This window comes from Chiloscyllium punctatum, chromosome 49 (assembly GCF_047496795.1).
Source record: "Chiloscyllium punctatum isolate Juve2018m chromosome 49, sChiPun1.3, whole genome shotgun sequence".
NCBI lineage: Eukaryota > Metazoa > Chordata > Chondrichthyes > Orectolobiformes > Hemiscylliidae > Chiloscyllium > Chiloscyllium punctatum.
In genome coordinates, this window is record NC_092787.1 from 54,629,828 (window position 1) to 54,657,052 (window position 27,225).

General features: G+C 40.3%; 1 protein-coding gene across 4 annotated transcripts in view; it reads left to right on the top strand.

The window, feature by feature from the left end:
- Positions 1–27,225, top strand: part of LOC140469697 (astrotactin-2-like) — a 1,585,258-nt gene that overhangs the window by 1,015,789 nt on the left and 542,244 nt on the right. For all 4 annotated transcript variants that reach the window (XM_072566454.1, XM_072566452.1, XM_072566453.1 and 1 more), the window contains one exon: positions 12,640–12,905. In XM_072566454.1, coding sequence (XP_072422555.1) covers positions 12,640–12,905 — 266 coding nt within the window. The remainder of the gene's footprint in view (positions 1–12,639; positions 12,906–27,225) is intronic.

The window sequence follows — 27,225 nt, forward strand, 5'->3', positions numbered from 1 at the left end:
TATGGATAGGGTTGTCTAACTATTAAAAGACAAATTATTTGGACAAGAGAGAGCATTTTCAAGATGGCAAAATGTAACTCATTAAGTGCCACAGGGATCAGTGATGGGTCCACATTTATTTGCAATATATATTAACAATTCAGATGAGAAAAGTTCATTTACTGTAGCCAGGTTTGCAGATGACATAAACACAGAGGGGTGGGCATTGGGTGATAAAGTCACAGAAAGTCTGCAGACAGACAGGCTGGTTAACCTGACCTGTAGGGAGGTGAATATAAACTTGGCAAATGCAATATAATGTGAGAAAATGTGAAGTTGTACAGTTTGGCAGGAAGAATAGAGGAGCTGAATGTTGTTTAAATGGAGAAAGACTGCAGAAAACTGTGGAACAGAGAGATTTAGGAAAGCTTGACCATGAATTATGAAAGCTTAGTCATGGAGAAGTACAGCACTGAAACAGACCCGTCAGTCGAACTCATCCATGCTAACCAGATATCCTAAATAAGTCTCGTCCCATTTGCCAGCACCGGCCCATATCCCTCTTAACCATTCCTATCATAGACTCATAGAGATGTACAGCATGGAAACAGACCCTTCGGCCCAACCTGTCCATGCCGACCAGATATCCCAACCCAATCTAGTCCCACCTGCCAGCACCTGGCCCATATCCCTCCAAACCCTTCCTATTCATATACCCATCCAAATGCCTCTTAAATGTTGCAATTGTACCAGCCTCCACCACATCCTCTGGCAGCTCATTCCATACACGTACCACCCTTTGCATGAAAAAGTTGCCCCTTAGGTCTCTTGTATATCTTTCCCCTCTCACCCTAAACCTATGCCCTCTAGTTCTGGACTCCCCGACCCCAGGGAAAAGACTTTGTCTATTTATCCTATCCATGCCCCTCATAATTTTGTAAACTTCTATAAAGTCACCCCTCAGCCTCCGATGCTCCAGGGAAAACAGCCCCAGCCTATTCAGCCTCTCCTTGTAGCTCAGATCCTCCAACCCTGGCAACATCCTTGTAAATCTTTTCTGAACCCTTTCAAGTTTCACAACATCTGTCCGATAGGAAGGAGACCAGAATTGCATGCAATATTCCAACAGTGGCCTAACCAATGTCCTGTATAGCCGTAACATGACCTCCCAACTCCTGTACTCAATACTCTGACCAATAAACGAAAGCATACCAAACCCCTTCTTCACTATCCTATCTACCTGCGACTCTACTTTCAAGGAGTTATGAACCTGCACTCCAAGGTCTCTTTGTTCAGCAACACTCCCTAGGACCTTACCATTAAGTGTATAAGTCCTGCTAAGATTTGCTTTCCCCAAATGCAGCACCTCGCATTTATCTGAATTAAACTCCATCTGCCACTTCTCAGCCCATTGGCCCATCTGGTCCAGATCCCTGTTCTAATCTGAGGTAACCCTCTTCGCTGTCCACTACACCTCCAATTTTAGTGTCATCTACAAACTTACTAACTGTACCTCTTATGCTCGCATCCAAATCATTTATGTAAATGACAAAAAGTAGAGGACTTAGCACTGATTCTTGTGGCACTCCACTGGTCACAGGCTTCCAGTCTGAAAAACAACCCTCCACCTCCACCACCCTCTGTCTTCTACCTTTGAGCCAGTTCTGTATCCAAATGGCTTGTTCTCCCTGTAATCCATGAGATCTAACCTTGTTAATCAGTCTCCCGTAGAGAACCTTGTCAAACGCTTTACTGAAGTCCATATAGATCACATCTACTGCTCTGCCCTCATCAATCTTCTTTGTTGCTTCTTCACAAAACTCAATCAAGTTTGTGAGACATGATTTCCCACACACAAAGCCATGTTGACTGTCCCTAATCAGTCCTTGCCTTTCCAAATACATGTACATCCTGTCCCTCAGGATTCCCTCCAACAACTTGCTCACCACCGAGATCAGGCTCACCAATCTATAGCTCCCTGGCTTGTCCTTACCTCCCTTCTTAAACAGTGGCACCACGTTTGCCAACCTCCAGTCTTCCGGCACCTCACCTGTGACTATCGATGATACAAATATCTCAGCAAGAGGCCCAGCCATCACTTCTCTAGCTTCCCACAGAGTTCTCGGGTACACCTGATTAGGTCCTGGGGATTCATCCACTTTTAACCATTTCAAGACATCTAGCACTTCCTCCTCTGTAATCTGGACATTTTGCAAGATGTCACCATCTATTTCCCTTCTGCCTATATCTTCCATGTCCTTTTCCACAGTAAATACTGATGCAAAATATTAATTTAGTATCTCCCCCATTTTCTGTGGCTGCACACAAAGGCCGCCTTGCTGATCTTTGAGGGGCCCTATTCTCTCCCTAGTTACCCTTTCGTCCTTCACATATTTATAAAAATCCTTTTGATTCTCCGTAATTCTATTTGCCAAAGCTATCTCATGTCCTCATTTTGCCCTCCTTATTTCCCTATTTAGTATACTCCTACTTTCTTTGTACTATTCTAAGGATTCACTCGTTCTATCCTGTCTATACCTGACATATGCTTCCTTCTTTTTCTTAACCAAGCCCTCCATTTCTTTAGTCATCCAGCATTCCCTATACCTACCAGCCTTCCCTTTCACCCTGACAGGAATATACTTTCTCTGGATTCTTGTTATCTCATTTCTGAAGGCTTCCCATTTTCCAGCTGTCCCTTTACCTGCGAACATCTGCCTCTAATCAGCTTTCGAAAGTTCTTGCCTAATACCGTCAAAATTGGCCTTTCTCCAATTTAGAACTTCAAGTTTTAGATCTGGTCTATCCTTTTTCATCACTATTTTAAAACGAATAGAATTATGGCCCCAAAGTGTTCCCCCACTGACACCTCAGTCATCTGCCCTGCCTTGTTTCCCAAGAGTAGATCAAGTTTTGCACCTTCTCTAGTAGGTACATCACATGCAAAATCCAGATGCCTTTTAAATGCTGTAATTGTACCAGCCTCCACCAATTCCTCTGGCAGCTCATTCCATATATTCGCTATCATCTACATGTGGAAGGTGGACATTGGCCCATAGGCCCCTTTTAAATGTTTCCCTCTCATCTTAAACTCATGCCCTCTAGTTTTAGACTCCCCCACCCCAGAGAAAATACCTCGTCTATTTACACTTATCCTTGCCCCTCATGATTTTACAAAACTCTTCCAGGTCACCTCTCAGCCTCAGATGCTCCAGGGAAAACAACCCCAGCCTACTCAGCCTCCTCCTATCGCTCAAACCCTCCAACCCTGGCAACAACTTTTCTAAATCCTTTCAAATTTCACAACATCCTTCCTATAGCAGGGAGATCAGAATTGCACCAAATGTGGCCGAAACAATGTCCTGTACAGTTGCAACATGACCTCCCAACTCCTGTAGTCAATGCACTGACCAATAAAGGCAAGCATACCGAACACCTTTTTCACAACCCTGTCTACATGGGACTCCACTTTCAAGGAACTATGAACCTACACTGTAAAGTCTCTTTTAGTAAGTAAAAGGGGGGTAAAAGGAGTGCTGGCCTTTATTTTAAAGGGCATGGATTATAAAACTTGCGAGAATTGACTAAAAATATACAAGACACTAATCAGACCACAGCTGGAATGATGTGAACAGTTTTAGCCCCCTAACCGAAAGAAATATTTCTTCTTATTGGAGCCAGTCCAGAGCAGCTTCACGAGGCTGATGCCAGGTTTGGAAGATCGTCTTATGGGGAGAAGTTGAGTAGATTAGACCTGCACTCACTGGAATTTAGAAAAATAAGAAGTGACCTTTTTGAAATATATATAATTCTTAGGGGACTTGACAGGGGGAACTGCAGAAAGCTTGTTTCCTCAATGGGAGAGTCTCAGACCACAGAGTATAATCTCAGAATAATGGGCCTCACATTTAAGATAGTGATGAGAAAGAATTCCTCCTCTTAGTTGGCAGTGAATCTGTGAAATTCTTTGCAGCAGAGGGTTCTTGAGATTGAGTTGTTAAGTCCCTTCAAAGCTGAGACAGACAGATTTTTAATCTGTCAGGGAATCAAGGGTAATGGGGAAAAGGCAGGAAAGTGGAGTTGAAGATTGTCAGATCAGCCATGATTTCATGGAATGCCAAGCAGACTCGATGAGCTGAATTGTCTACCTCTGCTCCTGTGTCTCATGGTCTTCCGTCTTTTGCAGCCTGAATATTAGCCAACTTCATACTGAAAGTTCTGCTTCCATGTGGAGTTAATTTGGTCTTTTGCCAGCTTTACTCTCTCGGTTTTTTTCGGTGGAGCAACGTTGCTTTGTTTTTTTTGTCTTGATATTGATGAATGTGAATGCATTGTGAGTGCTAACCTTCGAAGATCATTAGTGCAGCAATTTTTAATTTCCCAAAGTATCCATTTTGTAAGTCCAGAGCACATAGTAATGTGAAATGGGCTCGTTCAGTGTTAGTTCTGCTTTGTTAACAGTTTGGGGCTGAATTAAAATTGTACAAGCCTGATTAATAGCTTAATGGAACCATTCAATCCATATGCTGACTCTTTGAAAGACGCACCAATTAGTTCCACTTCTAATCCTTTCCACTTAAAAGAAAATGCATTTAGATACGTTACATGTTACCACTATACCTCTGCCCCTACATTTTCAGGCAGTATCCTTATAGCTGGTACACCTCAGCCTTCACCTTATTTGAGTTTCAGTTCAAGAATTGTTAAACCAGTATCTAAACCACTTCATCACACCATCTTTAGAATTTGAGTTTTGAAAAGATATTTTGATAAAAGGTATTGATTGTCCAGAGTCAACCACATTGCTGTGGGTCTGAATTCAATGTAGGCCAGACCAGGTAAAGATGTCAGTTTTCTTCCCAAAAAGACAATAATGAACTAGTTGGGTTTTTCCCACTAGCCGAAAACAGTTTCATAATCACCATTTGACTCTTACTCCAGAATTTTTAAATTGAATTCAAATTCCATCATCTGCCACAGCGCGATATGAATCCTGTTACCCAGTAAATTACCTGTGCCTCTGGATTAATGATCCAGCCATAATACCACGAGGCTAATGCCTCCTATGTATATCACCTGTGGTCTTGTTCAGGATGAGTTGGAATATGTTCTCTTCCCTGTGTTCGTCATGCTGAGAGAAGTTGAAACGTGTCAGAGTACCCAAGTCCCTTGTAATGTTGATCTTTTTCAGCAAGGCTTCCAATTACAATCAGCTCTTAAATTTTTAGCAGCTAACAGATTGGTTGCCATTAGTCAATCTGGCATGGTTTGTACACAGAAACTCAAAAAAATATGGCAGGGAGGTAAATGGATTTTGAGAAGGTGTGGAGAGAGTGACAGCAGAGATAACTGGTTTTGAGATGAGTATAGTCAAAGTGGGTGTGTAGAGAGCAGCGGGAAACCAGAAGGTGGATTGTGGAGCACCAAGTGAGCAAAGAGAAAAGGGAAGAATGGACAAGAATATTAGAGGTAACTGGAGAACATTGGGAGAGGAAATAGGAATTCAGATGCAATAGCAGGGAAACACTGGAATAGTGGTTGAAGGGGGAGCAGAGGAGGGGGTTAAGACGCTATGAGACCATATCTATCATGTTTTGTTTTCAGTGGGGTTGCACTAGGCAGGACTTAGTTCCTCATCACAGTTGAAACCTCAAGGGCAGAGAAGTATACCCAGTGTGAGTAACTGGACATGAAGAAGCATAGGGCCATGGAGGTAAATGCCACTGGGACTGTTGCTGTACCTGAGGATGTCAATCTCACAGGGTGACCTTGCTGTACTGTAGCCTATGGTCACTTTTTGTGTCAAGGCACTTGACAATTGAAGGAGGACATTTTGAGAAAAATTGCATATGATGCGAGGAAAGTAAAAATCAAGCAAAACTATATGCTTTGTAGTATGTTGTCCATGAGGGAACAGATACATTTCTTAGTACGACATGAAAATACATGATGTTAGCTTGCCAAGTGCTAAAGCAACGTGTGACAGTCATTTCAGTACTTGGCAAAGGTTCCTTTGTTGAATCAACTTGAATTTCTATTAGTGCCAGTCATCAAATATTGTGTGAATCTAGCAGCTGATCAGTGAACACCTATTGTTAGAAATTTGAAGAATGGATAGAATTTATTTTCCATTTGTCACATCAAGCTAGCATTGTGATTGGCTGCTTTTTCTGGAAATTGGCAAAATGGAATTTCCAGTGATATTCCACATGCGTGCTAAGTTGAAAACTCAATTGATATTTCTTTACTATTGGCCTGAACTACATTTGACATCGCTGTTACATTGTTGTTACAATAAACCAACATTCTAAACCTTGGATCTTTTCACTTCCTGAGTTAAAAAGATTAATATCAAAGTTTATAATTGCACCTATGGCTATGTTGTTTAGTCAGTGATATTCAAGGCTTTGCACTTAAAGCCAAACTTATTGCATTTGCATTCATTTTAAAATAATAAGATGTTTTAAAAATCAACTTTTATTTTTGTGCATCATGAATCTCAGTGAGGCAGTGAAAGAGTGCAGGGGAAAGGTAGACAGTGAGGCTAATGCAAAGGAGATTGAGCCCAACACAGACGACAGTGAGAGAATGCAGGGGAGGGTGTGAGAATGACCCAACACAGAGGAGAACAAATCCAATACAGGGACGGTGAGAGAATGCAGGGAAGGGTGTGAGAATGACCCAAGGCAGAGGAGAGGGAGCCCAAAGTCTCTCGGCATCTGCAGCGGCATCGAGCATGGTGAAGGTCGAGCCCAGCATGGAGAAGATTGAACCCTTGTGGGTAGTGTGACCCAACATGATTAAGCATTTAATAAGGTGTTTCTTCATCAGATAGCTATGGAGCAGGATCATAAGACACAGAATTTATGGCAAAAGATCACAGTGTCATGCAACTGACATTGCATGAGACTGTAACCTTTTGTGATAAATTCTGTATCTTATGAGCCTGCTCCACAGCTCCGTAATGAAGAAGCAGAGCTCTGAAAGCTTGTGCTTCCAAATTAGCCTGTGGGACTATAAAGCAGTGTCGTGTGGTTTTGAACTTTCAGCACCAGTCCAGCACTGGCTCTTCCACATCATCATTTAAGGAGGGACTGTCATGTTGACCTTTAACTTTATTTCTTTACTTTGCTACTTTGTACCTAAGATTTTGTACCCAGATGCCTTTGTACTTGATATGGCGCTGGTAATGGTGACTTTGTACACTTTTCACTGTACTGTTGTATCCCTGTATTTGCATACACGCAACAAAATCGAATTCTAATTCTAATCTCTACACAATAGATAACCATGTGTCATGCACTATGATCCTTTAAACTATAAGGGAGACAGGCAAGCTGCTCTTGAAACCTGTTAATGACTCCGATGTACTGTGCAAGAATGCTCCAGTGTGAACAATCTCATCCTTGGGTAGATACCACCCTTTGCCAGTGATCAGGAAACTCAGCATTCACGACCTTTAGTGCCGTGTATCTCTGTCCATTGCACAATCAGATGCTGGAAACTCAACACATTCTGTCCTCGGGTACAGTTTTCAAACATTGTGTTTGTTACACTGTCTTAGTGTTACAGTCAGAACAAAAATTGGCTATCAATATTCAACTTTCAACATTTGACTTTAATACTTCAGATTTTCATGAGCTAAAGATGAATTTAAAGAGGAAATGTTAATCTGAAATGGCTGATGTGATCAACTGACATGCTGAGACATCCTGGAATACACACAACTGGCTGAATTAGAATTGCTATTTTAATCAAAAAGCACTGAAACTAAATGAAGTTGAATGGCCTGTTTCCGCACTGTAGGGATTCTATGATTGTATGTACATTTTTTGCTTAATGCTCACTTGCATGACAAAATTCACGTATTGCAGGTGAAAGATTGCCTCCAACTAAGCATCTGGGTATCAGTAGCAGCTTTTACACAACAGAGACAGCAACATGAACTGAGAACAGCAAAGGATACTGAAAGCTCTTCACTCCTTTTTGCACTTAGTTTCAGGAGCCAGCGCCTGGGGATCAACATACTTGGAAAAATTACTGCACAGTGGGTGGCACAGTGGCACAGTGGTTAGCACTGCTGCCTCACAGCGCCAGAGACCCGGGTTAAATTCCCGCCTCAGGCGACTGACTGTGTGGAGTTTGCACGTTCTGCGTGGGTTTCCTCCGGGTGCTCGGGTTTCCTCCCACAGTCCAAAGACGTGCAGGTCAGGTGAATTGGCCATGCTAAATTTCCCGTAGTGTTAGGTAAGGGGTAAATGTAGGGGTATGGGTCGGTTGCGCTTCGGCGGGGCGGTGTGGACTTGTTGGGCCGAAGGGCCTGTTTCCACACTGTAAGTAATCTAAATCTAAAAAAACTAATCAAGATTATTTGCAAGCTTTGCCATTCCTTGGAAATCATTACCACTGCTAAATAGTTAGGTCTCAGATCTCACTCTTGCAAATCAAGATTTCTACAACTTTTAAGGTGCAATTGTCTTTACTGTTGTATCTGCAAAGACACCCTCCCCTCCTTTTAAGCTTGTTAACTGTGTTGTGCATGTGTAAGTTGTGGCATTTTTTTTTGTTGATTGAAAGATGCCAAATATAGTTAAGCAAATCTGACTGTCTTAGAGTCATAGAGTCATAGAGATGTACAACACGGAAAATGACCCTTTGGTCCAACTTTGTCCATGCAGACCAGATATCCCAACCCAATCTAGTCCCATCTGCCAGCGCCCAGCCCATATCCCTCTAAACCCTTCCTATTCACATACCCATCCAAATGCCACTTAAATATTGCAATTGTATTCACCTACACTGCTTCCTCTGGCAGCTCATTCCATACACGTACCAACCTCCATGTGAAAACGTTGCACCTTAGGTCTTTTTTATATCTTTCTCCTCTCAGCCTAAACCTATGCCCTCTAGTTCTGGACTCCCCCACCCCAGGGAAGAGACTTTGTCTATTTATCCTATCCATGCCCCTCATGATTTTGTAAACCTCTATCAGGTCCCCTCAGCCTCCAATGCTCCAGGAAAAACAGCCCCAGCCTATTCAGCCTCTCCCTGTAGCTCAAACCCTCCAACTCCAGCAACATCCTTGTAAATCCTTTTTACACCTTTTCAAGTTTCATAACATATTTCCTTCAGCAGGGATCTTATTAAATCCATCATTGTGTTGTCCTTTCTTACAGTGTGCAATGGAATATGTGCTGATATGTGATATTTTGGTGTATCTCTTTCTCATCTGGGAGTCTCTTACAACTTCAAAAGACACAAGGATGTGCAGGTCAAGACATGCCATTAGGCATGACAAATATTAATTTGTTTATCCATTTGTCATTTAAATAAAATGCTTTTCCTCTCCATAAGGTATTCTTCATAGGAAAAAGAAACTCCATTACTCTTATAACTCTTCATAATAGATGTATTTTTGACATAATTTCCTTCGGGGAATGTTTGGAGTTGGATCGAGGGCGAGAGATATTAAATGACAGGGGTATTAAGCAACAAAAGGCAAGGGAAGTGATAATGATTATGGCAGAGGTCAAAATAATTCCTTTCAAGGGCTCTTCTTTACCATTCTCACAAACCTCTTTACAATGTGATGCACCTAGCAACATGACCTATAATAAAACAAAGGACTGTGGGATGCTGGAGATCTGAAAGGAAAACAGAAATTGCTGGAGAAACTCAACAGGTCTGGCAGCATCTGTGCAGAGAAAGCAGGGTTAGTGTTTCAGGTTGAGTGAGTCTTCATCAGAACTGTTAGCAGCTACGAAAAAAATGGTGTTTATGTTTAAGCCAAAGTTGGGATGATGGAAGTGGAAAGGTGAGTGAATGGGAGGACAGAGAGCCCAGAGAAAGAAAGAGAGAGATATGAAGGGGATAGGGAGACAAGGAGAATATGGATAGCAGGCCAGGACAGAAAGAAAGCTGAGTAAGTGATAATAAGAGCTAAGTATGAGAAAATGGGTTAGAAATTTTCCAAGCATTTCTGAACACAGATTTAGTCCTGGGGTTTGGAGGATTGCGAATGTGACACCATTGTTTTAGAAAGGGGAAAATGTTAATGCAGGGAACTACAGACCTGTCAACTTGACATCAATAATGGGGAAACTGCTGGAGGTCATAATACAGGATAAAGTAAATATACACTTCAAGAAATATAAGATAATATGAGACACTCAACATGGCTTTGTCAAGGGCAAGCCACGTCTGACAAATTTAATTAAGTTCTTTGACATGGTGACATGGACAGTGGATGACGCTTTACTGTGGATGTTGTATATTTGGACTTTCAGAAAGCATTTTGAATGGTGCCACACGGCAGTTTGGTGAGAAATGTTTAGGATTGATCGGTCCTTTACAGCATGGAGACATTGGCTAAATGATAAACAGAAGTGAGGTATGGACAGGCATTTCTTAGACTGGAAATATGTTGACTGCGGTGTTCTCTAGAGATCAATGTTGGAACCCTTGCTTTTTCTGATTCATAGAAATTATTTGGAAATGAATGTTGGGGGTAAAATCTCTGAATTTGCAGATGATTCTGCAGGTGATTAGTGAATTGTGAGAATTATGCTGACTGACTTTAGAAGGACTTTGCCAAGTTGGGCAAATGGACAGACATCTGGCAAATGAATTTCAATACAGAGAAGTGCATTTTGGTAGAAGAAATGTGGAGAGACCATACAGGCTCAAGGCTTTAACTTTGGGGGAAGTACAAGAGCAGAGAAATCTTAGGGTTCAAGAGCATAATTCATTAAAGATGGCCAGAGAAGTTGAAACAGTTGTTAAGAGGTTTTATAGGATTCTTGGGTTTATAAATAAAGTATAAAATGAAGTGATGCTACAATGCTAAACTCATTGGTCAGACCACGTTTGGAGTTTTGAGTTCAGTTTTATACACCTAATTTAAGAAAGGATGTTAAATCCCTCAAGAGAGTACAAGGAGATTTGTTAGATTTGATACCAGGATTGAGGGATTTTAGGTACAGGGAAAGACGAGCAAAATTGGGCTTATTTTCCTCAGAGCATAGAAGATTAAGAGGTGACCTTATTGAGGTGTTCAAAATTATGTACAATTTTGATAAGGTAAAGAAGGGAATTCTGTTTACCAGTTGGCATGTCAGTAATGAGGAATCACAGTTTCAAGGTTATCAGCAAGAGAGCTGGGAGTAAGATGAGGAGAAACTTCTTTACGCAGAGCGTTATTAGGATTTGGAATGCACTGCCTGGGAGAGTGGTGGAGGAGGAGATTTTGAAGAGAGCTAGATATATATTTGAAAGTGATGAATTTAGAGGGCAACACAGGTAAGGCTGGAGAATGGGATTACCTAGGTAGATCTTACAGGAGCCAGTGCAAACACAATGGGCCCAATGGCCTCTTTCTGCACTGTAAACTTTTTTGATTCTAAATAATCCGGTCACCTGGCAAAAACCAGGTTTTGAGAAGGGGCATTTATTAAGACAGATCCTGAGAGCAACTTGATTAGATTACTTACAGTGTGGAAACAGGCCCTTTGGCTCAACAAGTCGACACCAACCCTCCGAAGAGCAACCCACCCAGACCCATTCCCCTACACCTAACACTACTGGCAATTTAGCACGGCCAACTCACCTAACCTGCACATTTTTGGACTGTGGGAGGAAACCAGAGCACCTAGAGGAAACTCACACAGACACAGAGAGAATGTGCAAACTCCATACAGACAGTTGCCTGAGGTGGGAAATGAACCCAGGTCTCTGGTGTTGTGAGGCAACTGTGCTAACCACTGTGCCACCGTGCTGACAAGGAGCCTCAGAGAGAAGAGATCTGAACCAGGCAAGGAAAGAGGCTGTCTAAGACATTAACAAGCAGAGAATGGGGACGCTAGCTTTTTCATATAAATTAGATCGTCGCTATAGGGTTTAATCCATACCTCAGTTGGAACAAAGCGAAAAACCTGCTGCAGCGGGCTGTAAGTCATTACAAATCTATTGTTGGAACCTTCCAACTTCCACTTCTTCAATGAAACAAAATGGAATCATCTGGTCTGCATCATTTTAAAATTTCACTTGACCTTTTTTTTTGTTATCACCTTTCCTTGGCTCTGTGTGTGTGTGTGTGTGTGTGTGTGTGTGTAAAACTGTGAATAGCTGCTGTTGTGAATACAGTCCAGCACTGAAGGCAAGTATTTCGTTGCTCCATACTGTCAGCACTCAAGGGATAAAAACACGTTTTAAATATGTCTGGGTTGAGAGGTGGGAAAATAAATATGCATCCTACCATCTCTCCATTTCTATAATAAGAGTGTTCATGATTTCCTTGATGATCACAAATGCTGAATTATTGAATAATCTTCTCAAATTTCAAATTTAATACTGACCTCATTCTTTGTGCACCTTCTCTGCAGCCATAATATTGTAGTCCTCGCTCTGTTCTATTATCCTTAATCTCTTTGTACGGTATGATTTGCCTGTACTACATGCAAAACAAAACTGTTCACTCTACCAAGATGCATGTGTCAATAATAAATCAAATCAAACTAAATAAAAAGAAAAGCACCTGCAATTCAAGTACTGATTTTTTTTTAGCTGGCCAGCATTCTGTTGTATTGAAAATGTTTTGTGATGCATGGCGGATCACTTTGCTAATGTCGATTTGCATTAAATTTTCTGTCTTCTTACTTTCAGAAACAACCGAATTGGGGAACAAGAAGGAGCTCAAATCGATACCATTTATTTCATACCTGTCAAGTTTATTGGGTGCCCAAATGCTTTCAGATGAGCAGCCAATTACTGGTGTGGAGATTGAGTGTGAAGAGAAAGGGCAGTGCCCTTCCATATGCCATCTCTGCCATCGGCAAGGCAAGGATCAGGCCAGTCCAACACCTGTGCTACTGGAGATCACTAGTATAGTGCCACTGTACCACTTAATAGAGGGCAACGTAACTAGAGAGGTAAGTGCAATACACGGTATTGGCACCTATAAGACTGGAGGTTCCAAAATGAAAAGCTGTTAGATTAAAAAAGGCTCAACCAGCCAAGAATATATACAGATCTGTTAAAGAGGAATGATTAGTTTACAGTTCAACTTTGTCCTAGAAGTTTTTGGTGAATGATGTATGATGAACGATGGCAATACAGAACGAATTATATAATAATTCCGAACTCAGTCCCATTCACTGAATAAGTATGTAATGTGCGTGATAAAATATGAGCCGTTACAGTCAAGAAAAGATGTTCTCAAGGTGGAATTCGATAGTATTATCAAGACAATACCAGGAGGTTGGTAGCAATGTATTATTTTGGGAAAAAAGGGCTTTTTGGAGTTCTTTACCATAAGATGACATCTTTGAAAAGAATGGAAAGTATTTGCGCTTTTTTAAAAATCCAGTACAGTATCAAGGTCTCCCAGGTTAGGTACAGCATGATTCTAAAAGCCTCCCTTTGCTTTCAAGTAATGTGCTGTCGTCAGAATTATTAAAGAGAATTGCGTCAAAGTAACATTTAACACATCAGTCTCCTTTGTGACCTCTTTCTTTGACTATTTTGCAATGGTTTGTCATGCCAATTCAATACTAATCTGAGACTGTTCAAATGCTTTTCACTCAGAGAGAGAAGAAAAACTTAGTAAATCAGACCTCTGTGACCAAAGTCCAGATTTCAAATGGTAATGTTCAGGGCAGTCTCTCAGTTCCATATTATTAATGGTTAGTTAGTATTCATTAACCAAAAAGAATAAACAAAATTATTTCTTGAGTAACTGAAACTTAATTGCCATTGTTTGGTGTCAGGCAATGGCTATAAAACATTTCTGAAGAGCAAGAGTTAGCTTTGAAATAAAACTTCATTTTCTTTCAGTTGTTTAACAAATATTACAGCGCTTTCAAGATCTCTCTTAGTTACATCATAACTTATTGATATAAAGACCTGCGGTGAAAGAAAATCTTCTGACCTCAAGAAAGCCCAACTTGTACATTTTTGCAGGTTATGACCTGCATACCATAATCCACTGAACAGCTTTGCACAGAGCATTTTTGTTATTTCAGACCTGAGCCACTTTTGCACTGCAGCCTGTGTGCCTTGCCAGAGTGTGTGACAAGGTGGGTAAAGAGGTGGGTCAATGAGAATGCTGTGCTTGCTTCACCAAGACAGGATCCCAACTTTTTGTAGTGCCTAAAGCCCCCCTAAATCTCCCCCTTCAACCTCAAAACCATTTCCTATGCCAGCCCATGCCCCATTATACCCATAAATCCCCCTCAGATTCCCTCATGCCACACCATGTATCCTCCATGGCACATTCCAGCATGAACAATACACAGTCCTCAGATTCTATCCATTGTCAATACAAATATTTTATATTGCTTAGGAAACAGCAAACCTCTCATTGTCTAATAAAAACCTCAATATCATGGATACAAGGATTAAAAAAAAAGCTTTCTGGCACACGAAAACCTTGTAATACTTGAAATCCTATGAGCTTACAATCCAGAAAGTGCAGAAAAGGCACAATATGTTCTTGCAACTTCTTGAAATGATCTCTCAGGCTCAGATGAATGAAACACGTCAGCATGGTCAAAATCTATTGTGCTATCCAAACAACAGACCGCTCTCTAGGAAGGAGAGAACATGTGCTTATTGCAATTTCAAAGCAGAGTGCACATCAATCAATTGCATATGGTTAGATTTTTTTTTCCAAATGTATGTCCCAGGAATTTTTTTAATCAACCGAGCCATTATAACTACAGTAAAAAAAGGATGATATCACAGGCTGACAGCACATTTCCGTACATTTCTGTCTACAATATTGTGCTTTGTCCATTGGCAAAACACTGTTATTCATATGAAAAAATATATTAGGTTTGTCAATGTGCATGTAGCTGTTTCTCAAGAGTTTAGGCAGAGGGTGAAAAACTTGAACCATTATTACATAACTCCCAACAAGTACAATGAGTCCTATTGCTTTGCACAAATCTTATCAGAACAGTCAGAATGGTTTGGTTTATGTGGTCACGTTATATTGCATTTATGTAATAATATTAATATGGTACTAACTAGCTGTGCAAACAGCTACACTAAGTAACAGCCCCAGAAATCCCCGTACCCAGACAACATTGCACATACATTGGAGTGGTATCATCATGTTGTCACCATAGCTGATGTCAGCTTGTATGATGTAGAATCAACATGTAAATAGTTATGATAGCACATGCCCCATGATTGTGCGATTGGAGAAACAATAAGCAGTGCAGAAGACAGCAAGTGTAGAAGGGAAAATTATTAAAACTAACCCAACTTTTATGTGCTTATGCTATCAAGGTACTGCACATGGGGAAAGGAGTGAGCATAAGTGGTACAAGAATCAAAATACGTGATGTGGAGTCACCTGGGTTTATTTTAAGATGGAGCCCAAAGATTTTAAATTAAGTCAAAGCAGGAGGCATGTCTGTCACAGCAAATATGTTTATTTTAGGAGGCAGCTATTATGCTTCAATTAAAATGTAATTAACAGATTAAAAATGAACGTGCAACATTAAAACATTTAATTGTGTAGAAGAAAGAGAATTTTTGTTATCACCATTCTGAAAACTATAATAAAAGCATGATATCTTACATATACACAGACATAGGTAATAAGTTTAAAAGGAAGGTTACGTCATGTCTAGCACTAGTAGAAAGGCAAAGACAATTTCAGTTTAATGTTCTTAGGATCTTTGCATTATGAGAATGACCTGCATCCCAACTGTTTGCATATTGTTTTGTTTCTTCAGCAATGGTGAAGTTTACAAATATTTTTGAATTATCCATGCATCATTATTGTTTCAAATTGTTCTTTAACCAGGCACTGAGTATGATATTGAGAGATATAGGGAGAGAGACTGTGAGTGTTTTCCAGTTCTTGCTTACAAATCCAGTTTTCCTTGTCCCTGCTCTGCTGCTCAAAAGTAGTGGTTGTAATATAGTTCAGTATGAATTCTAGAGTCTAGATTCATTGCCTTTTTTCAAGCTGAATGATCTGCAAGCAACTTTTAATCCAATGTATAGCTACCAGAGAGATGTAAGGAAATGGGACAATACAGTTATGAGTTTCAATACCTTTCATAACAATGATAATTTTGCCTTAGACTGATTTTTGTTTAGCAATGTTACATATGCTTGACTCAAACTGGTCAGGTGATCATAATAGCTACCCTAGGACACTATATGTCCTCTTTTACAGTCACTTTAGTCCATAAACTCTTGGGGATTAAAATTAGATGATAGAAGTTGAATTTGCAATAGTTCATGTGTACCATTATCAGACAAATTGTAAATACTGATGAGGAATCAGTATTGAGAGATTGATGGAAACTTGGGCTTTTTCCAACACTTATTTGTCCTGAAGCACTTGACCCTATTTTCCTCAAAAGTCAAAATCATACGATATGAATCTTGATCATTTCTGTTTGTTCAGGGTTATTTTTTCCCATGCTTGTAAGCTCTTGATTAGTTTTCCGATTATCTTTTGACCTAACCCTTTGGTGTAGGCTCCCATGCCCAGCTGGCTGTTGAATGCTGCCTTTAGTGTGCAGAAATCCTCCAAGGTTACTTTTGTCAGGGAATGGTTGATTTTGTCATTCAATGTAGTGCTACTGGAGGCAATTTGCCAAAGACAGCAAAATGTCTGTGCTGAATGGTGCGGGAGGGTGGGTCTTGATAATTACTGTGGAGTGAAAATTTGTTGCTGGAAAAGTGCAGCAGGTCAGGCAGCATCCAAGGAGCAGGAAAATCGACGATTCGGGCATGAGCCCTTCTTCAGGAAGGAGGAAGAGAGCTTCTTCAAGGAAGGCATCCTTGTAAGAGGATTCGCAGTAGGTTGAAATCTTCTAGGAGAAAGTGAGGACTGCAGATGCTGGAGATCAGAGCTGAAAATGTGTTGCTGGAAAAGCGCAGCAGGTCAGGCAGCATCCAAGGAGCAGGAGAAGGGCCATTCCTGAAGAAGGGATCATGCCCGAAATGTCGATTCTCCTGCTCCTTGGATGCTGCCTGACCTGCTGCGCTTTTCCAGCAACACTCCAGCATCTGCAGTCCTCACTTTCTCCTAATTACTGTGGGATCTTGGTATACATGGCTAGAGGTGGGTTCATGTAAAATCTCTATCTTCAAAAGACATATTGTCAGGCTAGAGTGTTCTGTGGCTTGGGAGAAGTGGTCAACAAGCAATAGAAAGACCGCCAGAGTATGTGCTAAGGGAGAGCAGACATCATAGAGTAATAGAGTGATACAGCACAGAAACAGACCCTTCAGTCCAACCAATCCATGATACCATCTTCCTAAACTAAATTAATCCCACCTGTTTACATTAGCCCTCCAAATCTTTCCTTTACATGAACTTATTCAAATGTCTTTTAAACATTGGGTAACTGTATCTGCATCCAGCACTTTCTCTGGCAGTTCATTTCACACATGAACCACTCTCTGTTTAAAAAAAGCCACCCCTTGTGTCCTTTTCAATTTTTTCTCTCTCTCACCTTAAAAATGGGGACAAGACCCTTGTCATTCACCTTCTCTATGCCCTTCGTGAACAAGAGTTGACTTTTGAAAGCACTGCTTGCAAACACTGAGAAATTTAATGAAAAATGATGACAGTGCTGCTTGAACAACTCAAATAATTGTCCACTTCGGCAAGACTTTGGCTGCTATGTGAACCATCACACATCGTGGGTGAATCCACTCCTCACTTTTGTGCTCACATTAAACAATGGGAACCTTACTTGGATTAATCATGTTATTTATACATTAAAATGTCATTTTGCAGTTTGCTATATCACACAAATGCTTGCCACATAATGATGTTTCAAAGTACATTGTTCAAATGCTGGTTGAATCACATTTGCTTTTCTGCAGTGAATCACTACCCCATCAGATCACACACTTGAAGAGGCATTTATACTCATGGACACAACTGGCATCCCACAGCACCAGTTTCCTTTTTAAAATAGAGCATGTTAAAATTAAATGATGGAATAAATATTCTGGTAATGTAATTTAATCCAGCAAAGTCACATATCTATTGCAACTTAATGTACAATGCTCAGAGGAAGGGTCACTGGTCCTGAAATGTTAACTCTGATTTCTCTCCAAAGCTTCGAACAGACCTGCTGAGTGTTTCTAGCAATTGTTTTTCTGATGTACACCATCCGCAGTTCCAGTTTTTAGAATGTGCAATACCATGGTCTGACAGTGAATAATAACTGTCTGTACAGGAAGTCATTTCACAAAAAAAAACTAAAAATATTTGTCAAATGTTGGAGCTGTCAGAGCTAAGCATGAAACTGCAATCCAAACTAACTGCAACAACCCATTTCGGCAATGCTGACTTCTATTAGTTTGTCATCAGAAATTGAGGTGGTATATCTAGTGAGCACTTGAATTCAGCACTCAACATTCTAGGGGCTGGCTCTGAGCTAGTTGGTAAGAGACCATGTAATATGCACGGGTAAACAAAAAGTGACTTCGTGAAGAGGGTAGTGGGCTCCAAGGAGTTATTTCATCTTGTCAACAGTATTAACCTGTTGCATTAATTGGGATGTTGAAAGCAGGCATTCAAATCCACCATTGTGGTTGTCGTTGGCATCATTGTTAGTCTTCTGACATGGTTGAAAGGCTGAGAGGTCATAATTGTAGCTTAAAATAGCATTGAAAGGGTTCAAGAAACTTCAGGAAAAACATATTTGTAATATGCTTTACAAAAGGGTCAGATATGAAATATGCATGCGTCTCCATCAGAATATATTACTTCAAGAGTCATTTGGTAAGCTTTACAAAAAAAAAATTCACAAAAAAACACTAAAAATATTTGTCAAATGTTGGTGCTGTCAGAGCTAAAAGTGAAACTGCAATCCAAACTAACTGCAACAACCCGTTTCGGTAATGCTGACTTCTATTAGTATGTCGTCAGAAATTGAGGTGGTATATCTAGTGCAATAGTAGTCACTTGAATTTAGCACCAAACCTGTTTTCAAATATTCATAGATGTCTTTCACATAAGAAAGTGTTTTGGCATCATTTGGTATCAAATATTGTTTATCCAATTACAGATGTTACAAAATTCATGAATAACAGTTCACTTAGAGATGAGAGAACTATGTTCATCTCATAATAATGTCCAGATGATTGTTTAAATGAGACACAATCGGTCAGTGATTTATTTTACTTATCAAATGCTCTAATTCATTTCAAGAAATTTCTTGATGATGAGATTCAAAAACAGATGTGAAATTCATAGCATCTTTGTTCTTTGACAACTTTGTGGTCTTGTACATCAATGTGCTATTCAAAATTTATCTAATTGATTTTAAAATGTTTGTGAATGTTTTTGGAATGTCTCTTGTTGTCAGTCGAGCCAATTTAAGTCATTATTTCAAGGCAGTTCCAAATTAGACCTTCAATTTACGCATAAATTTAAGATACAACTTATGTGAATTGAAGAGCAGCCTAACTTAGATTGTGACCTCTCTCAATGTTATGTGTCTTTCATGAGTTGCTAAATTGTTATTTTAGACATGTTTAGAAAAGGAAAGTAATGAACTATCAAATCAAAACCTCTAGTCGGTAATTTGTCCAATTGATATTGTTAGGATAATAAAGGTGCAACAGTTATAAGGTGAGAAATTTCAGTCTTGGTTGTGTGGTTGAATAACGTAAAAATATATAATTATTTTAGAAAATTGCTTCTAGTTGAAATTTGTTTTCTTGTTTCTCCATTTTACTGGATCCTCTGCATAAATTATGGGATATCATTGACACAAAAATTATTAGATTAGATTCCCTATGTATCATATGAATTCATATTTTTCTTCCACGTCCTTAGCTTAATTCTATAAAAGTGGAAAGAGTGTGCATTCCAAATAGTACTTTGAGTGCTTTTACTCACAAGGTGGCGTGGGATGCTCAGTAGCCTGTTGCGTGGTTGTGTGATATGGGGAGCCTTCAGAAGAAAGTAAGAACACTCAATGTCGCTGACATAAGAATGTGCATTCAAAGCACGGGAATGTTTCTTTGTTGTTTTTGCTGGAAACAGAGGGAGAAAGGTCAAAGGAAACAGAGTGCAGATCAAGAGAGGCCCCAAAATGGGAGAGAGTGCGGCATGAAAACAAAGACTGAGTGAGAGAGAGGAATGTACTCATCGACAAAAGTGGGAATACAGCTTGAAATATAATGTGCTAAAAAAAACATGCAAAGCAATCACAAATAAACTTTTAATGTTTTCGAAAGTAAAAAGAAATCTGCTCGTCCGCCCATTTTCTTCTCGTGATTCTACAATCACTCAGGTATTCTAGTGCTGCACTGGATTGCAACAGCTGGTTACTTGCTGTAAATGTCTAGGGGGTAGCATTCTGTGAAATTATTCACAAAAGAAATAAGGGTCATTACTTTATGTGACTTGAGGTCATAGAACAGTACAGACACTGTGATGTGCTAAAAAAAAGTTACAAAATGATTTTTAGTCCCAACAAGAAATTCTGAATGCAAATAATCTCTAACTTTACACGAAAGATAAAGGTCTGCCTATTAGCCAAAATTGCAAGACTTGTTCAGCTTTGTAGTTGAAAATACAGTATTTTAATGAATTAACAAACACATTCATTAGAAAACAAGATTTAAAAAGTGCTTTAAAAAGCTAGAAGAGAAGTAAAAATGCAAAATGGAAGAGTAGTTAAAATGATGAATCGGAGTTTAGGGACGGAGGTTTGCCCTGTGCTGAGCTATTGATCTCAACAAGCATCAGGAGATGCCAGCAAACAGCCGGACTGTTTTTCAATGGTAGATTGAAGCAATAGCCATGTGAAGAATTGCCTTGGCCAGTGAACATGGACTGACCCCTCTTCTGCAGGTATGAAATGTTTCTGCAGTCAAGATGCGAACAATGCCATTTCATTTTGCATCTTAGAGTTCAGTTTGACTCAGCTTTACATTATCTCCTTGCACCATTTTTCACAGTCTGTTAATGCCCAAAATATTATAGGAACATATAGGATTGAAAGAAAGCAAATTGCATTCCAAATGACCAGTCCCAAGTACCATACATGCCTCTAAATTCCACACAACTAAATTGCTTACTCTCTCAGTGTTCTCTTCAGTTTTCTGCTTAATTAGTGGAGCAGAGCTCCTTTGATAGGTCCATCCAAACCCATGACATGTACGACTGAGAAGTGCAAGGACAGTAGATACAGGGTAACAATGCCACCAGAAAGTTCCCTTCTAAGCCACACACTGGTGACTATTTGCCTTCAAAGACGAAGGGGTCTTGGTGTTGGTGTTGTTAGTACAGAAATGGCATCACTGTTCCTTCACTGACATTGGGTCAAAATCCCGGAACTCCTTCCTTAACAGCCTTTTAGCTTAACCTACATCACATGGATTGCAGCTTATCATCAGCTTCTCAAGGGCAGCTGAAGGTGGGACATAAATGTTGATCGAAGCCATCCTCACCCACAACCTGTCAAAGAGCCAAATACAATCCATCTCCTCTGTTTAATCAGATACTGAGACAATGGGTTGGATCTTCTACCGGGTCAAGAATTGAAAATAGGAACCAGTCTCAGATCCTGACCCTGCATGGTATGCTTTAATCCTGCCCAGGGGATTTTCAAATCTTCAGTAAACTAAAGGTCAAGGAGTAGGCCTCTCTTCTCATTAAGGATAGTGTAGAGACTCCCAGCAGTGAATGGCTGAAAGGAGGATTCAGTCATTGCAGCCCAATTGGCCAAGGTGGGAGCTGCTGAGATGACAGTAGAGACAATGAAGAATCGACAAAATTGAGTGCATTGTTATGAGGAAGGGTCACTGGACCTGAAATGTTAACTCTGCTTTCTCTCCACAGATGCTTCCAGATCTGCTAAGCTTTTCCAGCAATTTCAGTTTTTATTTCATTTTAATAGTTTGGGGAGCATCAAGGAACACGAGATTACATTATGTAAGCATAGGAACATGCTGGATTTTAGGTAGTTCTTTTATTCACAGACAATTCTGGGTCTTAAACTAGCTTGACAGTCACTGTCGACTATTTGCCTTCAAAGTCGAGGAGGTCTTGGTGTTGGTGTTGATTAGTACAGAAATGGCATCATGTTGGAAGAAAATGGTTTATGTGCAGCACACAGTCTAGGTGGTCTCCTGGTGGGATTTCAAAACGCTGAGATGCTTGTAAAGGAATTTTCCAGTGTATCTTTACCAGTATTGGCCCCTTTTTTTTACGTCTTGTGCCTATCGCAGGGATTACAAAGAGAAGTGGAATAAGAGAGTTAATAGGGAGCCTGGGAAAGCATATGGTAATGATGCACCAGCCCTCATGGTGTTTGGAGCAGGCTTTGTGAGCCAGCTGGTCTTTGTCTACCTGACAAATTTGGGTTTTTGTAAACAAGGCAAATTGACCTTGTTCTTTGGTCATAAAACAAGACTTCACTGTAAGTGACCTCGTGGTCATTGGCAATTCATAATTCCTGTGGGCAGCTCATTTTGTTTTTGGCTCAATTCTTCAAGGTGACTACAGGATTTTGCTGGGCTGCGTTGAGCCATCCTTTACATTTGAATGATGGCAACACTACTTTATAAATACTGACCCTCGTCACCTCTAAATCATTGTAGTATAAACTGCTGCCAATGGGGGGGAATGATATGGTGGGGGGGGGTTGGCTTATTTATTTATACACTGCACAGTTGTGATAGTATCTCAACGTATCAATCTGCAAACAGTAACAATCACTCAAAGACCAGACTGGACCAGTAAGCTAGAATAATAGGTTATAGATTACAGGGCGATTAGCGGATAAGCTGCAGAGGTTTAACTTGTTTAAAATCAGGTAAACTAGACGTTCGGTCTTTAAAAAAATGGTTATATCATAAGAGAGATCGTTAAAGCATCCACTAACTTTCATACCATTTAATAACCTAGTAATTAGTGTCAGGTAAATTTTAATATTCAAAATTATTTTGTAAAAGATGATTCATTTATGTTCAACAGTTAAATCCTTCGGCAGGGCCTCCCACATCATCTCTTTCAATCCATTCTTCAGGTCTTTGAAGTTTCATTTCCTAAAGCTATATATTTTTGTCCTGCTCTTTCACAGTGCAGATTGTGAAGTAATCTTGAACATAATTTTAGAAGTGCTTATTTACACAATGGTGAGAATGCTTGACCCATCAAGGTAGTGCAGTAGAAAGAGCAAGGTTTATGGTCTGTTTGGGTCCTACTGTATGTTGGGCTGGGTGAGCTAAAATACTAATCATTGCAAGATGACCAGTCCTCAGTGGGTCACATAATCTTTTACTGTCTTTGCCTTTCCTTCGGAAATGCATAAGGAATATAAATGGCAGTTTTCCAAGTGCACAGGAGTGCACGTATATGAAGGAAGGACAAGTTATTTCCTTATTGGATTATCCCAAACCTGCAGAGCAAATTTTAAATGTTAGAATTTCACAACTATCACTTGAAAGTTGCAATGGACGAACTGCTCGAAATTCATTTCCCATAGACTTTTCTTTTTAGGAATGAATATATTTGAGAAGGATGATTCATTTTGAGCATGTTCTCCCTTTTTTACTTGGTATGTGTCTTTGGCAGCACACTCTGTACGTTTGATCAACGATGATATTTGACGGAAAGGTCAATTCTCATAATCATTGTTCCTTTAACAAGTGAAAGTTAGAATGATCAAATATTTGTTTTGCCTTTCTGTACTGGTGACAGAAGAATCAAAAAACATTGTCATGTATTGAATTCATAATGGCTCCAGTTCAATGTCTCTTTATTTCATTAAGTGAAGAAAGTTATTTTTAAGAAAGAAAATATTTTTAAAAATCAAGAGCTCATACCGCCGTTAATGCACCTGCCTTACCCCCCACACAAAACAAAAGATTTGTTTCCTTGCAAGTCGGTTCACTGCAGCCTTGGGTAACCCTGTGAAAATATCATCTTACCTTTATCTGTGATCTTGTCACATTGACCAAAATGGACATTCAAGACATCACCTATCCTGGAGCTACTGCTTACCCTCTCTCTGTTGGAAACTTTAAGCCACAAAGTTAATTACTGAGGAATTACTTCATGTAGGATGTGCTCCAAATGAACAACGGCATGGTGTCACCCCTTGTTTGCTCAACAATCGCACTGGCTTATCTCCAGCTTGTTGAGAAATGGCCCATAGAATCTACTTTGTATTCTGACTCTGCCACATCCCAACCAGAGTTAGCCCCACCAGCCCTGAAAGAACCTTGTGCCCTCCTCTGCTCCTGCTACTGTCAGCAAGTAGGGATGCTGTATCAGACCTGGCCAGTGACCATCTCAGCAATCACTTAGTCCAATCCCCAGGTTCAGGCAGCTAGTTCCCAGCAAAAGTCAAGACAAGGAAATAACCTGCACCCCTCTGCTATAATGTGAGGAGGTCTCAGGCCAGCTCTCCTTTGAATTGAGTATTTTCTTCACTTACAACTGCATGCAATGACGTGGAGATATTAAGGAATGCATTGTTTGAAGTCTTTCAATGCACCAGTGAAACAAATATGAGAGGTAAAGCCTTGAGCCATTGGTGTCTCCTAGGTAACATTAAAAAAATGCTATTGTTTGAAAATACCCAGCTGATTCCGAAACCCATTAAAACATTGCCTACACAATTTGGATAAAGTTTTGTGTGTGTTATCTGAAATAGCATGCATTTATGAAACCAAACTGCATTACAGGAAGCGTCCTGAACAGCACAAACCCCACACATCTATAATGCTCACTCATGTTTAATTCAGCTGGATTCCTACTCTCTGTTAAATTAATGAGACATTGTCTTTTCTTCTACAGCTTCACACTATTCCAGTTCAATAACTGTCATGAGCTCTAAACTGCCAGACGGTGCTGCAAAACCAGAGGAATTCTCATACCCCACTCTGCCACTAGCATTCCCTCCTGCAATGACCACAGTCCTAATAATCACCCTGTGGCATTGCCATTGTCTTTACTTTTAAACTCCCTTTCTCTAACTCTGTATATATTTTCCACTACGCTGCTTCCCATGGCCCCCAAACGGCCTGCTAAACTACTTTTCCTTCTCAGGGCTCTGTTGTCTTGAAAAAGCACTGCTCCAAAATAAATTATTGCAAAAAAAGACACTGATAACTTGTACCTACTTTTCAAAGTTTGCTTTGAATTTTCTAATGCTGGCCTGAAGGAACCAGAAAAATTTTAATAGTAAGTAATGTTGAATAGAAACATGAAATAAAAAGGGACTGTTTCTTCAGTCATACTTTTCATGAAAAAAAATGTTTAATTACACTTTTGGGTTGGGCTGATTCTTTCCATCCACTGAATAACATTGGCATTGGTGAGCAAGTTCAAAACATTTTGTGTGTTCACCAGTAAGGTGATTCCCAATGTCGAGAACATAATGTCTCATTTCCTAACCAAGTATTGAACGGCAAGATGAGATTCTCACCTGTTAGCAGGGAGACGGCAATTTGCAGGCATTAGTATGCATCAACATCCTCTTTGTTACCTCGTCCCAGTTTATTTACAGACAGGTTCCCATTCTCCTGTACGCTGGATCATAGAATCATAGAATCCCTACAGTGTGGAAGCAGACCACTCAGCTCATCAACTCCACACTGGCCTTCTGAAGAGCATCCCACGCTGACACATCCCACCCCATCCATATAACCCTGCACCTCCCATGACTAATCCACCTTGCCTGCCTATCCCTGGACACTATGTGACAATTTACCATGGCCAGTCCAAGTAACCTGCACATCTTTGGACTGTGGGAGGAAACTGGAGCACCTGGAGGAAACCCATGCAGACACGGGGAGAATGTGCAAGCACAGACAGTTGCCACAGGTCCCTGATGCTGTGAGGCAGCAGTGCTAACCGCTGAGCCACTGTGCTGACCATTCCCGATAAAAAAAGTCACAGTGGGAACCTGGCAACTCTGATTCATCACAGGCTCCTCTGAACCTCAAACCTAGAAACGAGGCACCAACCTCTCAGAGCACACTCAATGGGCAGTGACTGCATGCACTCCCCATCCACCAGGCCCTCCAAGTTACTGTCGGTAAAGTGGGCTGCCAGTTCCCCCGTCTGACAAATCTGGGACAATTGATGCGTACACCCAGATGCGGATTTCCAGTACATGACTGGGTGCACAACTGGGCTTCAAAGATGCACAGATGTCAGGATTCCATGCAAGTCCCAGCAATGGTCAATCCGTCTGCCTGTGATGTGTGGGTGAATATACCAAATGGGGCACCATAGGAATGTGGCGCATGAGTCAAGTTTAGGAAGATTACACAAGAAAACCTGAATGGGGCTCATGTAGGAATGACCCTCCATGAAACACCCCAAAAATTACACTTAGCCAATTTCTTGAAACATTCAACACTTTGTTTTGGGTATGGGCCAGGTGCTGGCAGGTGGGAATAGATTGGGTTGGGATATCTGGTTGGCATGTACGAGTTGGACCGAAGGGTCTGATTCCGTGCTGTACATCTCTATGACTCTATGATTCGATAAGTTCTTAACTATAAAGTCTAAATCAGAGTGAGGTGAGCTAGAAAGCATGTGCTTCAAATTAGGACGTTCTGTTTCCACATGAATTAGCAGAAAGAACATTTTTCCATTAGAAATATGACTGATATTTTCATAAAAATCAGAAGCTTTCAGGTTTGATTGACTAAGTAATGTTTCTGAAAACCGCATAACCATGAAATAATATTTTGACAGCTATTCGAGATTTAAATACATTTACTCAAATCAAAGTGTGCCAGTCACGGCCAGATTCTGAAAGAGGATTGTATGATCTCAGAAGTGTAGGTTGAAATAGTAACAGCGAGATACAAATGCCACAGTGCTACCATGATTGGAATCATATGCACTTCAATTAGCACCATGCCTCCTTCACCCCATCCCACTTCGATTTCACAACCGAACCTCTGCTGACATTCCAAACTGTATCACTGTCTTTCAGATGTAAAATTAAGATGTCCTGATAGGAAGAGAATTACTCTATTATCTGCAGTTATTTTGCTTTTGTGTTTCTGAATTTCAACACCATTTTGCTGAAATCGGGAAAGGAAATCAAGACTATCCGAACAGGTGTTGATGAAACATCAGAAACCTGAACTGTCAACGCTGTTTCACTCTCCAATAGATTCTGCCGGACCTGCTAATTATTTCCAGAACTTTCTGTTTTTATTTCGGATTTCCATCATCTGTAGAATTTTGCTTTTGTACTGAAATTGATTGCTTGGCGAACACTG